Consider the following 15,143-nt stretch of genomic DNA (forward strand, 5'->3'; position numbering starts at 1 on the left):
TCTCATATATACATTTCATATACCATTTCATATACCCATGATTCCAAATCCTTCTCAATATACCGATGCACCTTCCCAAACTCCTAAATAGTCCTGTTAACATCTCTTTCCAAAAGAGAAATCAAGTTCAGCCACAGCATCACATGTAGCTGGGTTTAAGTCCTTGGAAGCCATATGCAACAATGTCCGACTTGACCACTTCGCCTGGAGCAACGTATGCGCCGCGCCGAAGTCGCACACCAGGATATATAGTACAATTGGCACCCACATAGCAATCTTCTTCGATGGTTACGGAGCGACCTTGATAGCGGCTCTGGGACCCTTTGCGTTCTTGCATGTTGGCATGCGCCATCGAGCTAAGAATCGTGACATTCGGGCCGATCCATGTGTGCGCGCCAATATGGATGGGGCAGTCATCAATCATGGAACAGTTTTCGGATATCATCACATCTTCGCCGACGTGGATATTGAAGCCGTAATGGCAGTGGAGGGGGGCTTCAACAACTGCCCCTTGGCCGATTGACCCGGTGGGCCGAGCGGAAGGAGACCCCGACGGTGATGTGCTGACTGGAGGAATAATCACTTCTCTAAGCAAGCGATTTTGTTCTTTCGAGCTAACCCCAGTAGGTGGGTTGCAAGCATTGTTGAACCGCCACAAGGCTGCTTTGCAACGATCCCTGTCTTCGACTAACTGTGTGTCGAATGGCCGATAAAGTTCTCCATGGATCATCTTGTCTCTTTCAGTGTCCTCCCCAGCATTTGGACGGGCAGATAATTGATGTTCAATGCTGAGTGCCATACGAGCTTGCGTCTGGGGGCTATTTGTATCCATAGAGGTGACATGGGGAGGTCGTTGATCCACACCACTTTGAAAGATGGGCATGCCGGGTTTAGGATGTGAACTTTGCTGTGGAAGTTCGCGAATGGGCGGGACGACGTGATAATCTGCCTTGGGCTGTCCTTCCCGAGAAAGCTCATGGATTGAGGGCACTTCACGATAGTCGGACTTGGTCATATGTTCTGGCAGGTAAGACGGGTGAGTGGCACCTGGCCAGCTCCTCTTTGACCAAGATCCTCGGGGAGCGCTGACGGGAGGTGGGTTATTTATAAACTGACTCGCCGGACGATCGGGATCCTCGACGACAATCGATCTAACCTTGGCTATCTCAGCTTGCGGTGTGGGGACAGAGGTTCTGTCATGGCGTGGCGTGTTCATATCTTGAATGAAATGAGTGCTGGTATCCGAGTAGCCGTCTTTAGATTGCAGAGGTATTGGGCCTTTTGAGCTGGACGGCTTCTGCCAGGTATTTCTAGAGGAATAGCCCTCGCAGACAAATCCACCGCGAATGCAATTGTTACCTTGAATAAAATGGTACATTAGACAGGCCGAACCAAAAAAAAAAAAAAAAAAAAAAAAAAACCGAGGGTAAGCTTACATGACGGATGCTGTTCATCACATTTCTTCTTTCTTCTTCGGCAAGTCATGCATCCGGTCTTGGTTCGATTGCTGAAGACGCGTTTTCTCTTGGGCCCAACCTGAACGGCTGATTGCGTCTTGTCGGAGGCATAGGGGCCGAAAGGCTGCTGTTCAACTTCGGCTGATTCGGAAAGTGTACCATCCCCCCATGCTCTTTGGTCAACGGACTCTGTAGTGTGGGCTTCGCGCTGCAGAGCTTCGGCAAGCTGGGCATCCGACGTATCCATGTTCTGGGCCTTTTGGGCCTGACTGACCAGATGAGAGTCATAATCTTGCCAGGGACCAGTATTGCCGGCATTGCCATGCTCGTCATGAGCGTCTACGCGGGGGTAATCGGAAACAGGGCGACTGGGATGCTCATGAATGGTTTGGATCGAATTGGTCTCGGGTTGTAAGGAGATGTCGATGGCGCTTTCTGATCGGCGATGAGTGTGCTCCTGGGCATGACGGCCATCGTGCAAGTCTTGGCGCAATGGCGGCTGATCGCTGGATTCCGAGCGCTTTCGTTTGTTCTTAGTTGCTCCGTTATAAGACTGGGACGACGAGCGGTGGGAGCGGTTGTCGTCTTGATCCCCAGCCGAATAGAGCCCATCGAGAGGGCGTTGGTTGAAGCCATTTGAATTCCGACCGCCGTCGACGGGGTCGCTGTTCAGATTGGCAGCAGGCGCCGGGGCGTGAGACGCCGTCTCCTTCCCGTTGACAGCCGTAAAGCGCGGCGGGCCGTGTTCAGAGTGTTGCTGAGCACTTTCCGCGCTGTAGGCGCCATTACCGACCGAAGTCAGCGGTGCGACAGCAGCCATGGGTGAAATATTGTTGTGTGGAACCGGCCACTTGTGGACTGGGGGCGTCGTTTAGTATGCTTCGTCCGATATGCTCTTCTTCGTCGCGTCTCTTGTATGTAGATGGTGAGAGGATTCTATGTATGGTAACCTGAACGCGGTCTCAGGGCTTGTATAAAGTGGAACGATACATTGAACCAAGCTCACTCTCTTTTAGAAGCAATCGAGTTGAAGAAGCAATGGGTTTTGTGTCTTTCTTTTCTGCTGGTAGGTCGAGATATATCGATAGAGGTAAGAATGAAACGGAATGGGAGTCGCAACAGCAGGTCTGCGGCGCAGGAAGGATGGAGGGAGGGGAGAACGGCGGCAATGGCAGGTCGACGGGCCTGCGTGCCTGTCCGGCATGTTATAAGGCAGGAGGCAGGTGCGCTGGGGGAGGCAGCTGCAACAGTGCGAGCAGGCTAGCGCTGGGAAGGAGGGGAGGGGCGGGCCGGCGGGCGCTGTGCAAGCGCGCGAAAGGGAGTCAGGCAGGCGTGTTGGCGCGCGATCGGCGCTGCGAGTGGTGCGCTGGCCGCGCTCATTGGCCCGCCGCGTTTCACCTCGCTTGGCGGCCTCCCATCGCTCCTGCCGTTCTTGTTTTCAAACCGTGGCTTCCTCGCTTGCCGGCGTGGCAGTAGCGTGGCAGTCGCCCGTGGCAGTCGCGGGTGTGCGAGTGCGGGTGCGGGTGCGGGTGTGTGTGCGTGTGCGTGTGCGTGTGAGCGTGTGGACGTATCTGCGGGAAGTCGCGGGCGGGGAAACAGGCAGGAAGCAACCAACTGGTACCAGTAGTACCATTGGTACTACCGGCCGCCGCGCGCCAGGGCGGCACCGGGTGACCGCCGGCCGCAGTTGGGGCGCTAAAGCAGCTCAACAATCGTGGTCACTCGACTAGGCGAGGGCTAGGCCTCCTATCGCTCAGCAACGAATAGCAGAAGAACACTATGGCTGGGTGGATGGGCGCATTCCGGGTGTGTTGCAGTTGTGTGTGCCAATCACGAGGCGCGAGCCCAGGGTTGCATGCGACGTGGAGACGAATCGCTGATGTGCGGCGGCTGTGGGCGAGCGAATCGCCGGCCCGCGTGTCCCTCCTCGGCACCGCCAAGTCGCCGCCTCGCCAATTTATTCGCCGTTGACGCCGCCCTGGCGCGGTTAGCAGCGTTTCACCTGGTTGATGATAATATTATTCTTAGCACCAAGTTTCTATTTAAATCTCTAATAATATTAGCTGGGCCTCGCCAATGATCTGCGCATCATTCGTTATGCATTCAGTATAGCTGTATAAGTACGGAGTATTCGGTTTATATAATCACATCTAGAATGGGCCGATTTGAGTTCCTTCCCCCCCACATGTTCGAGCTAAGCCTGAAGCGGCAATCGCTGTCACCTGCATTCTCATCTCACCCTGCACCTTCCTTCTTCTCGCCTCGCTTGGTCCTCGTAGACTTGTAGTTGTGCTGGTAGTGGTACTGCGTGGTTAGGGAAGAGCCTCACCTTGTAGACAGTACTGGAGTCCCCTGCCTTCCCGAATTATTCTAGTAATAATTATTTTTATTTTAAATACTTTTTCCATTCTAATATATATATATATATAAACAAATAATTAAAACAAGTTCTACCAAAATATCCGGCACTATTTACACGACCCCTTTTAACAAAAACACCATGGTGTTGAATGTTCTGCTGTTGGTTGCCATGTCTGTCAGGCCGCAATGGCTGACTCAGCAGGACGGTGAGGCAGCCCTTGTTGATGCGAAACTCACTACTACAAAATTTAAAAATTAAAATTTTTGGAATAAATAAATCGTAAACAGAAGATCGCCTTTTGTACTAGTAATCCATTTGGCCACATAAGCCAAGCCTTGGTGGCTCGTCAGCGCTGGTAGCTCTCTTCCCTATGTGTTTGTTTTGTCGTCGTCGTCGCGTTGACCGCCCCAGCTATCTCTGCCCCGCCTTCAGCTCTGCCACTGGCTTTCTTCGTTCTCTCTTCCGGAAACCCCACCACTTTCTGCGGCGGCAATATCGAGATTCTCGCTGTTCGACCATCCTCACTGGATACACCCGCAAGACTAAAGCTTGAGTGACGCTGAAGGCGACGTCGCCCGTGCTTGGTGTGGAATGTCTGTCTCCATTTCAGAGTTGGACAACACTGTCCGCGCCTTTTACGAAGGCAAAGGCGATGTGGTGAGCTCCCAACACAGACGCGAAATTCTTGCAGCCGCTGACCCTGGAATCTATCAATTAGCAAAAACAAGCGCAGCAAACTCTCACCGAGGTAGGGAGCCCTGTCGTCCAGTCCTTCTGCACCTCCGCTAACCCGTCCTGCCATCGACTAGTTTAAACAAAATCCCGATGCGTGGTTACTGGTGGGCGACATCCTCCAGGAGTCGTCGTACTCGCAAACAAAATGTGAGCATCCCGCCGCCCGATAGCCTTGCTGGGCCTCACTGACCTCGCAGATCTCGGCCTACAAGTCTTGGACGAGGTTATTATGACAAGATGGAAAGTTTTACCCCGGGATCAATGCCAAGGTGATTTCTCTGCGACATGGACAACCCAACGCCCCTTCTGATCCCCTTCATAGGTATTCGAAACTTCGTCGTCAACCTGATCATCGAGCACTCCAAGTCGGAAGAAAAATTGAAAAGCGAACGCGCCTTCCTCAACAAGTTGAACCTGGTCCTCGTGTCCATCCTGAAGCAAGAATGGCCTCACAACTGGCCTACGTTTATCAACGAGATAATTTCCTCTTGCCACACCAGCCTTTCCATCTGCGAGAACAACATGGTCATCCTCCGCTTACTGTCTGAAGAAGTCTTTGATTATTCGCAGGATCAAATGACCTCAACCAAGGCCAAGAACCTGAAGACAACCATGACCCAGGAGTTTTCTTCCATCTTCCAACTCTGTTCAGAGGTTTTGAATACTGCGAACCAGCCCGCTTTGATTAAAGCCACCTTGGAGACCTTGTTGCGATTCCTGAACTGGATTCCGTTGGGATACATTTTTGAGACGCCCATCATCAGTACCCTGATGAACCGATTCCTCGATGCGCCCGAGACTCGCAATATAACTCTCAAATGCCTCACCGAAATCGGAGGTTTACAGATTGGTCAGCAGTACTCGTATGACGAGAAACTGGTCCAAATGTTCACCGAGACTCTGACATGCGTGTCCAAAACCATCCCATTATCGATGGACCTAAAGAACACTTATGCGAACAGCAACTCGAGAGATCAAGAGTTTGTTCTCAACCTAGCACTCTTCCTATGCAACTTCTTTAGCGTCCATCTCAATGTGAGTCTCATAACTTATCCCCATAGTCTGTGTATGTTTACTAACCCACCTTTGAATAGCTAATCGAGAAACTGCCCAACCTGGACTATCTAACCCATGCACACTTCTACTTGATCCGCATCAGCCAGATCGACGACCGTGAAATTTTCAAGATTTGCCTGGAGTACTGGACTAAACTTGTGCAGGAATTGTACGAAGAAATGCAGCAGCTACCCATCACCGACATCAACCCTCTGGTTAGTATGGGTGTAGGTGGAATCGCCAACGGTGGTGCCCCGCACCCAAGCACCCTCGCCAACTATCCATTGCGCAAGCACAAATACCAGGAAGTGTTGTCAAGTCTACGAACCGTCATGATCGAAAAAATGGTTCGTCCGGAGGAGGTCTTGATTGTGGAAAATGACGAGGGAGAAATCGTCCGAGAGTTTGTGAAGGAAAGTGACACCATTCAGCTCTACAAGACGACGAGAGAATGCCTTGTCTACCTTACACATCTCGACGTTATCGACACTGAAAGCATCATGGCCGATAAACTTGCCAAACAAGTCGATGGGACTGAGTGGTCGTGGTCCAACTGCAACACATTATGCTGGGCAATTGGTTCCATTTCCGGAGCTATGAATGAGGAGACGGAAAAGCGTTTCCTCGTCACTGTGATCAAGGATCTCTTGGGTCTCACCGAGATGAAGCGTGGAAAGGACAACAAAGCTGTGGTTGCGAGCAACATCATGTACATTGTTGGTCAATACCCTCGATTCCTCAAGGCTCACTGGAAGTTTTTGAAAACTGTGGTGAACAAGCTCTTTGAGTTTATGCACGAGACACACGAAGGTTTGCTGATTCGATATTCACTTTTACTTTGGGGTATGAGCTGATCATTTTGGTACTTAGGTGTCCAGGATATGGCTTGCGACACGTTCATCAAGATCGCCAACAAGTGCAAGCGGCACTTTGTCGCCCTTCAGCCAGGCGAAAACGAGCCTTTTATCGAAGAGATTGTTCGCAATATGCGGAAGATTACATGCGACCTTTCCCCCCAGCAAGTGCATACGTTTTACGAGGCTTGCGGTTATATGATTTCTGCCCAGGGCCAAAAGGGTCTCCAGGACCGCCTGATAGAAAGCTTGATGGCACTGCCCAACTCGGCATGGGATGCCATTATTGCCCAGGCTAACCAAGACCCCTCAATCCTGCAAGATTCCGAGACCATAAAGATCGTTGGCAACATCATGAAAACAAATGTCGCTGCTTGCTCCTCCGTGGGCAGCTACTTTTACTCCCAAATTGGCCGAATTTACCACGACATGCTCAATATGTACCGTGCCTCGAGCCAGCTTATATCCGATGCCGTTGCCAGTGACGGTAAGTACACTATAAAGAATACGTGATTATCCACCCATACTAATTGTCTAGGAACCATTGCAACGAAAACCCCAAGAGTGCGAGGGTTACGGACTATCAAAAAGGAGATTTTGAAGCTCATCGACACGTACGTGCAAAAGGCCGACGACCTCGAAATGGTGAACCAGAGCATGGTACCTGCGCTTCTAGAAGCCGTGCTACTGGACTATAACCGCAACGTCCCAGACGCGCGCGAGGCAGAGGTCCTAAATGTCATGACGACCATCATTCACAAGCTTCATGTACGTTGGACACCCAGGACTTCACGATTTTCGGTTAGAAGTAAAAGTTGTTTGGTATTGTCGTGATACTGACCTTTAACAGAATCTCATGGACGATAAGGTGCCTCTCATTATGGAAAGCGTCTTTGAATGCACTCTGGAGATGATCAACAAGGATTTCCATGAATATCCAGAACACCGTGTCCAATTTTTCAAGTTACTTCAAGCGATAAACCTTTACTGTTTCCCTGCTTTGCTCAAACTAGACGGAAATCAGTTCAAATTCGTCATTGACTCGTGCATGTGGGCGAGCAAACATGACAACCGCGAGGTGGAAAACACGGGATTGGCCATGTGCCTTGAGCTCATGAACAATATGGCCGACGCTGATGTTCAAACCTCGAGTATTTTCTTCCGCCAATTCTACCTGCCAATCCTGCAGGATGTATTTTTTGTGCTCACTGATACCGACCACAAAGCTGGTGAGATAGACAAATTTCATTTCGACCTTGGATGAAACATTTTTGGCTGATCTTTACAGGCTTTAAATCTCAAGCAATGCTTTTGTCGCGGATGTTTTTCTTTATCGAATCGGGTAAAATACAGGAACCCATATATTCAAGCGATCAGGCACCTTCGGGAACCTCCAATAAGGATTTCCTACAGCAGTATGTCGCCAACATTCTTCAAACTGCTTTCAAAAACCTTCAAGAGTAAGCTTGGCTTTTCCCTAATCCTGTGACAACACGAGAATGTTTGCTAAGACTTTGCCTTGTAGAGTCCAAATCAAACAATTTGTCGTTGGGTTGTTTGCCTTTAATAACGACTTCAATAAATTCAAAACTCATCTCAGAGACTTTTTGATCTCTTTGAAGGAGTTTGCGGGAGATAATGCCGAGCTCTACGCCGAAGAACGTGAGCAGGCATTACAAGATGCCAAAGCCGCCGAGAGGGATCGGGCTATGAAGGTTGGAGGATTGTTGAAGCCGGCGGAAATGGACCAGGATGACGATTTATGATTTGGTTAAGCCCTGCCGAATTGTTATTGTAGGCCTCGAGGTTGCTAGCATCCTCTGAATGGCAGATGGATGCAACGAAAAAAAAAAAAAAGAAAACTACAGACATCTTCAAAAAATGTGTTACCATCTACGCGCTGAGTATCTTCAGTGTTTCTTACCTTCTTTTTCTACGTCTGAGGCGAAGAAAGGAAGAGCAAGGCCAACCGTGTTTGCACGTAAAAACCCGCAATGAGGCGGCTGCAGAGGAGCTTAGAACCATATTATAGTTATCGAGCTATTGCTAGGATAAAACAATAAAATAAAGTTACATACAAGTGAAGTCAACGTCATTTAAGGTTTCAAGTTTAATTGGTCAGCGGGAGCCCCGCCCACCGAATCAAACCAAGCTTTCCGTCCCATGCTTTTAACTCGAAGTCATCACCTTTTTCCTTTTCTTGTCTATTGCCACCGTGAATAAGGAAAAATGTCGACGCGAAACCAGCAACATAGACGCGTGCCTACCTCTACGCAAACGACGACAGAAGACAATACTACAGCAACGACGACGACGACGACTCTTCGATTGCGGGGAGAGGAAGAAGATGAGCAGCATGATGATGTGCAGCGGTCGGCGTCTCGTCGTCGTATCCGGTGGGATGAGAGCGTTGTGAATAACGAGAACATGGGGAGGAAGAGTTCAAAAGGTTAGAAGAGTCTTTTTTTTTTTTTTTTTTTTTAAACTGTCTATTCTCTACTCGATACTTAGCGCTAGATGAAGATGTCTATTTTGTGGCAAGGAGGGGTTCTTTTTTTTATTAACGGATTAATAGTTTGCTGTATCTACCACAAAAGTCGAGCCCTCGGCGAAAGCAGCTCTGAAGAATCTTCTAGTTCGGAGTCAAGCTCCGATGATACAGACAGTGAGGATGATGACGCTACTAGCCGGCGACGTCGACCCTCGAGCGAACATCAACATGATGAAGCGTGTTCCCAACATCGTCATAAGGGCAAAGCCAAACGGAAACCAACAACCCGAAACGCCTATGAGAGAACTCCAAAATCCAATCTAAAAGGCAGCACAAAGAACGCATCCTGATAATGAGAACCAAAAGAATAATAAACATTGTTGGCGATGAGAACCATCGTCCACATTAGTCCTATCCATAAACCTTATCGAGACATGCTTGGACGGGTATCTGTACCAACACCATATTACCCCCTTCCTGAACTCCGGAAACAAAGAAATTGAAATCGAAATGTGACCGATCTGGTCAAAGTAGTGTGTCTACAGCAACATACTTCTCCTTCGCGCTCCCGCGCGCTGACCCCGTTTGGCTTGCGTAGTTCTAGTTGCTGATTTCCCTGTTGCTTGTTTGTCCTCGCCGGAATCAGGACTTTCTAAACTCGTCTTGGAGTCGGAGTTCTCATTCGTCTCATCGTCCCCTAGGGAATCATCTCGTGAAAGGTTGGCATGGCCATAGGCCTCTGCAATTGACGAATGCCGGTGTGTTGTCCGCCTCTGCGGATACGCCGATGTATCGTTTTCGGAACTGCGATCGGAGCGGGTGGACGTTGCCTGATCACTTCTGCGTTTATGTCTCAGTCCAGGCTTGTGGTCGTGCTCTTGTGAACGTGTGATTTCACCCGGGTTCGCCGACAGGGTTCTCCGCTTTCTCTCCGTTATCATATTTCTAGGAATATCAGCTAGCTTCTGCTCGTTCTCTGATCCTGCAATTGCAGTAGCTATTCCATCGTAGGTTGACGAAGCTACAGAATCTTCGTTATTCAGCGGGGCGGATTTCCTTTTGGCTTTCGTAGGGTCCAGTAGATCAACATCCTCTTGGCTGAATTTGTCGCTTTGCGCACTGGATGCACGCCTTTGACCGGCCACCACGGCGTCGGTGAGTTCATTTGTCGATCTTCGCATCTTGTGTCGCAGATTTGGCTCTGCATAACTTACTGCCCCCCGTTGTCGTCTCGATTGTCGCGCTGGATGCCCTGCATCTGTTGCAGCTCGCTCGTGCATCGTTCCAGGGTCAGACGATTTCGTTGCCTCATCGTATGATTCCAGAGGCTCCAACTCGTCGAATACTGGCGTAGCGGCGTTTTCCTCCCGGTCCTTCGGTTGCCTCCCTCTTTTCGGCTGAGCAGATTGGATTTGCCATGCGTCATCGGGTAGTTCAACACGGTTGACGATCACTGTTTCATTTTGATGTTTAATTGGAGACAATTCCTTGTAATTTGCCTTTTGCTTGGTGATTTCTCCGCCTTGTTGTCTTCTCGGTGAGGATGCGATCATATTCGTACTCTCTGTCATGGTACTTTTGTTAGAATCTGATAGAAATATTTACAAGATACAATTAGGACTCACTCGGTTCCAAGACTTTTCGCTTGGGAAAATTCGGCTTCTTTTTTGGCGCTTTGCCCGTTCCTGCTGCACCATGCGAACTATTCGAGACATCATTTGCTGTACTTGATTTTGGCTTTTGTGGACCTGGCACTGATCGCGAAAATTCAAAATCGTCGTCAACTGTGATATTCTCCGATAAGAAGTTCTCTTCTTCATCAGTCGCGCTGAACTTCCTCTTCGACCCGGATATGACTGGGGGCATGGATATCTCGAACGGTGGAGCTGGCTTGATTGTTCGCTCTTCGTGATCGTCAAATGCTTCCAAAGACCGATTTCTCGGCCGTCCTAGATTTTCGGTACGTGTGTACTTTGTGATTTCTGGATCGCTTGACCTTGGATCCGAAAGCGGGCTTTCATCTATGTCGAAATGAGCCACTGGAGGGGGTCCTATGTTGGGCGAGTCTGGGTCATGCATGTCTTCCGTTATATTTTCCATATCTTCAATGCTGTACATCAAGGTTAGTTTTGAGAGAGAGAGAGACAAGGAAATAAAAGGACCATACTGAAGAGTCCGTCTTGGGAAATATTTATCCTCCACAATCGTCGGCAATCGACTGTCGTCGTCTGGACGTGTTATTGATCGCGGACCAATGCTAGCTGCCGAGTGGCCATCCATGGAGCTAGCATTGTTTGCGGCATCGACAGAGTTCAAAAACTTTTCCGGCAGTTTTCCGAATTCGCTGACAAGAGAGTTCAGCTCCGACAACCTCGAAGCCAGTTTTTCTTTGTATTGGTGGATGTCCTTGCATAAAAATCGGCCGGCCTCGTATTTTTGGGCATCGTGACTTAACGAGATAACCTGTTCTTTCAAAGCGGCGTTTTCTTTTAATAGCTGGGTTATGTCTGATTCAAGACCCTGGATTCGCAGCGATTGGAGCGAGTTCACCCTAGCAATTTCCCGGTTCTGGCGCACGAAACGTCTCTTGACTGTCAATGTGTCAGTAGGGCTGAAGTTCATTCTTATCGAGTGAGATGTTTCGCTCAAGGCCAGACTTACGAGCCTCTATGGATTCCGTCGGACCCGGCAAATCGTTCAATCGCGCCATGTCGCAGCCCAAAATATACTCTCTCCCCAGGACGGGGTCACAAAGACGGTCGCTCAAGGCTCCAGGCGCAGTAGATTCTTTTTTGCTTTCTAGGAGGGTTATCGATAGGATGCGATGCTGCAGAGTCGTGAGAAAACAAGCAGCGGTCCGTCTTTGTTTGGATGTGGCCCTTGAGTTGTTGACGTTTGCCCCGATGAGGTATAGCGCCGCTGCGTGGGCTGCCCCACTGCACCGCACCTCGTTAATCCGCCACTGTCTATCAGACTTCAAAGTCCAGTGAAATCGCATGTCCTTTCTACTTGGTGCTTCCATTTTGTGCGCAGCAATAATGCCCCCCCTCCGTCAGCACGATGTTTACTCGGCGTCTTCGCAGCAGGCAATGATTCTGGCCTCGCGAATCGAAGCAAAAAGGGCCGAGCTGGAGAATCTATCCCAACTGCGTGACCTCAGCAATGCGCTGGCCATGAAAATGGAGGCTCTTGAAACACAATTGAGTACATTGAAGGACGGTACAGAAGGTATTTTCTGCGTGGATTCTTTTGTTTTGCCGCCTCTGTAAGCTGACAGTTACCTTAGCCATTGCATGTGTTCTAAGTAACTGGCAAAATGTGCTACAGGCAATCAACATGGTATCAAGTAAGGCCTCTAGTGTTTTTTTCTCCCTATTTGCTACTTCGTTAGGTCTGTAGACATGTCTAACAGTGCATTGAAAAGAAAAAGCGCTTTCTGTCCAACCCCAAGACGACCAGACCAAGAACACGACTGAGGAATCACGACCCCCCACCCTTGTTCGTATTCCGATCACGCCAGACGATGCCTCTACCGCTTGATTGAGTTGGGTTCGTTATACCTTGTTGTGTACGAAACGTCATTTGCGACACTGCTAGGCGACGCCTGAACGTAAACGTAAACGAAAACAAAAACGATACTAGCCAAGAGCACTAGCGAAGAACCTCCTTTCTCGCTTCGTGAAATAATGAGTTGCAAAAAGGAGACGAACCGTGTTCCCTACAAGCTTCGGGGTCAGGAAAAGGACAAAAAAAGCCTATCTCATACTGTTGTGATAACCGTCGACCTTCCCGAGACATGCCATATTCGGCACTCGGCACAGGGAATTGCTCATTGTAGTACGGCATTCGATGATACAGTCAATGTTGCTCTGGGTCTGTGGCGGAAATATAGCGACTCCAGGCCTCCAGCAAGCATGCCATTCTGTTCCCGAGAGAGCAATAGGTCGTCGGGCGATGGCACTGCTGCAAGTAACGTCAAATACCTAGCACGTCAGCACTGACCAGAATGTGGTGCCACTTGCACAGCGGATCTCGTGCATTATGATTGCCAAGTTGATAACACGATTAATATTAAAGTTGATGCAATATTTTCCCCCCCCTCTGATCGGCCGCCCTGATCAGCTTTGCCAGCCACCCATACCAGCAAGAACCCCCTTACTCCAAACGGGCGACCAACATACGTGGCACACAGCAGAGAGGGGAACACGTGGTCTACTCAGAGACTAACACAGAGTAGCAGGCTAGCAGCAAATGTTTGCGTATTATTTCGCTAAGCGCCGGAAGCACAGCAAAAAAGGCGGGCAGCCATTCAGCACGGCGGCGCTCTCCCCACAGTCCCCTCTCGGGCTCGCTCGGGCCCTATCGCGATAGTTCCACCTGCACCGCTGAGTCGCTCTTAGCCTCTCACCATGCAACAAATGCCTCGCTAGCTTGCGGCTTGCTGCATTAGGCAGTAATAGGCAACTAGCCTGGCTTGATTTCCCCTCTCTGATTGACTCTGTGCGCATGTTCTCCGCTTCTGCGCAGCGCGTCGCCGACATGGATGTACATATTATTATTGCCTGTCGCTCTTAAAGGCGATCCGGGCTTCTGCTATCGTCTTTTATGCGCTCAAAGTCGTCTTTCGAGTATTGCCTGGTCCGTTCATGGGCCTACGATGCTCTTGCCTGCCTGCGTATAACCCATGTTACGTCTGCACAGGAATGACTAGCCTGAGCGTGACCCTGTGATAAGTTATAACATGCGCGATTTCTTATCTGGCTCTCAGGGCATTGCGCGTATAACGCAGTCATCATAGCCTCGCAGTCCCTGAACTCTTTCTCTCTCTCTCTCTCTCTCTCTCCTGAGTTGAATACGCCTTCCCCTCTCGTTCCTACATATGACCCAGAGGCCACGCCATTCACTGCCTTATATAACTCTCAGCAAGCCGGCTGCCATATTCACAACCTTGTTCCCTCTCTCATCATCTCAGTTCAGACTTTGCACTCGACTTCGTTCAGCAAGAAAAAAGAGAAAGCAGCAAACATGGCTACTGGGTGGACTCTCGATTTCTGCCTTGTCTGTGATCAGCAGACCCCCGGAAATGAAGCATATTGCTGTCAAGGCTGTCGGCTGGCCGACTTGGATCAGGACACTTCCGCATCTTCGCCCAAACATACTACAGATTCACAACACAAGTCGGTCTATCGTCGACAATCACCGTCGGTCCCAGTTGACCAAGTGACATTGGCTCCCTCGTTACAAGGCGCTACCGGTCGACGTCAAGCGACTAGCAAAAACCCATCACGACCTCGTTATGAATCTTCAGCCTACAAGCCGACTTCGGGGTCGTCTCAGAGTTCATCTCTCGACAGTTCGTCGTCGCTGCTGACATCATCGTCCTCGTCATCATCCAACCAGATTAAGCACGAACTGCATGACTATACCGGATACTTTGACCCGGTCCGAGATTGGAAAAGACGACAAATGTCTTCGTAACGATTTGTCCCATGAACCTACGTTATCTCTCCTGGTTTTGCAAAAGGTGGCGCCTGACCACTACGACTCTATGATACCCATTTGACACGCAAATCCTTCTTATTTTGCATCTCGACATTTTGTCGTGCCCACTCCTACCATACGAGAACCAAAATGGTTCCAACATACACTCAATGATACTAGCTTGTTATTCTTTCATGGCATAGGGTTTGCTATACCCTCTTCAAGAGCTCTAGAGCCTGTACGAATGATAACCTGGTGTTTTACTTGTCCGGTTGGTTTCATCTATCTAGAATGGCCGTGTTAAAAATATGTAATAAATTGTTTCGGGCGTTTTAAAGATTGGCTGGCGTGGGGAAGGAAGGGTAAAAAAAACCACTATGGTTTTTGATATGCATTATGACTACACTCGGAAGAAATAAATTGATATTTCCCTCTCTGGATACGTAATTCATGCATGCTATATGCATGCACTATGTCGCTTAAATTTCAAACGCAACCCCGCGCAATCCTCCTTGGTGTGACTTATCAAAGAGAAACATCAGCCTGTCAGTCATTGGCGGGGGTCAAATAAAGTGCTTACGGCTGCTCGTTCGAAATAGGTCACAGGGTGGGCTGGCCGGTCATGTGTACCACAGAGACTCGAGATGCTTATCTGAGCATGAGCCCGGGTGGTTGCAGGTTTCTTGCATTTGGTATTATCTTATTGG

At 49.4% G+C, this 15,143-nt stretch overlaps 5 protein-coding genes across 5 annotated transcripts; 3 read left to right on the plus strand and 2 right to left on the minus strand.

Annotated features, from left to right (window-relative positions):
- Positions 1-139: 139 nt before the first annotated feature.
- TRUGW13939_03546 (uncharacterized protein) lies at positions 140-2,277 on the minus strand (the record flags this gene model as incomplete). Its single annotated transcript, XM_035486726.1, has 2 exons — positions 140-1,359; positions 1,437-2,277. 2 exons carry the CDS (start codon positions 2,275-2,277, stop codon positions 140-142), a joined length of 2,061 nt encoding a protein of 686 aa, XP_035342619.1.
- A 2,133-nt stretch (positions 2,278-4,410) lies between these two features.
- TRUGW13939_03547 (uncharacterized protein) lies at positions 4,411-8,230 on the plus strand (the record flags this gene model as incomplete). The annotated part of the gene is made up of 11 exons (XM_035486727.1): positions 4,411-4,476; positions 4,538-4,567; positions 4,629-4,701; positions 4,752-4,823; positions 4,877-5,589; positions 5,649-6,420; positions 6,481-6,951; positions 7,003-7,232; positions 7,315-7,693; positions 7,753-7,924; positions 7,990-8,230. 11 exons carry the CDS (start codon positions 4,411-4,413, stop codon positions 8,228-8,230), a joined length of 3,219 nt encoding a protein of 1,072 aa, XP_035342620.1.
- A 463-nt stretch (positions 8,231-8,693) lies between these two features.
- Positions 8,694-9,305, plus strand: TRUGW13939_03548 (uncharacterized protein; the record flags this gene model as incomplete). The annotated part of the gene is made up of 2 exons (XM_035486728.1): positions 8,694-8,913; positions 9,040-9,305. The coding sequence occupies 2 exons, from the start codon at positions 8,694-8,696 to the stop codon at positions 9,303-9,305; spliced, it is 486 nt and encodes a 161-aa protein (XP_035342621.1).
- Positions 9,306-9,494: 189 nt separating this feature from the next.
- On the minus strand, positions 9,495-11,665 carry TRUGW13939_03549 (uncharacterized protein; the record flags this gene model as incomplete). Its single annotated transcript, XM_035486729.1, has 4 exons — positions 9,495-10,519; positions 10,581-11,065; positions 11,123-11,546; positions 11,617-11,665. 4 exons carry the CDS (start codon positions 11,663-11,665, stop codon positions 9,495-9,497), a joined length of 1,983 nt encoding a protein of 660 aa, XP_035342622.1.
- Positions 11,666-11,993: 328 nt separating this feature from the next.
- On the plus strand, positions 11,994-14,433 carry TRUGW13939_03550 (uncharacterized protein; the record flags this gene model as incomplete). Its single annotated transcript, XM_035486730.1, has 3 exons — positions 11,994-12,183; positions 12,242-12,346; positions 13,724-14,433. 3 exons carry the CDS (start codon positions 11,994-11,996, stop codon positions 14,431-14,433), a joined length of 1,005 nt encoding a protein of 334 aa, XP_035342623.1.
- Positions 14,434-15,143: the final 710 nt, after the last annotated feature.

Source organism: Talaromyces rugulosus, chromosome II (genome assembly GCF_013368755.1).
Source record: "Talaromyces rugulosus chromosome II, complete sequence".
Taxonomy (NCBI): domain Eukaryota; kingdom Fungi; phylum Ascomycota; class Eurotiomycetes; order Eurotiales; family Trichocomaceae; genus Talaromyces; species Talaromyces rugulosus.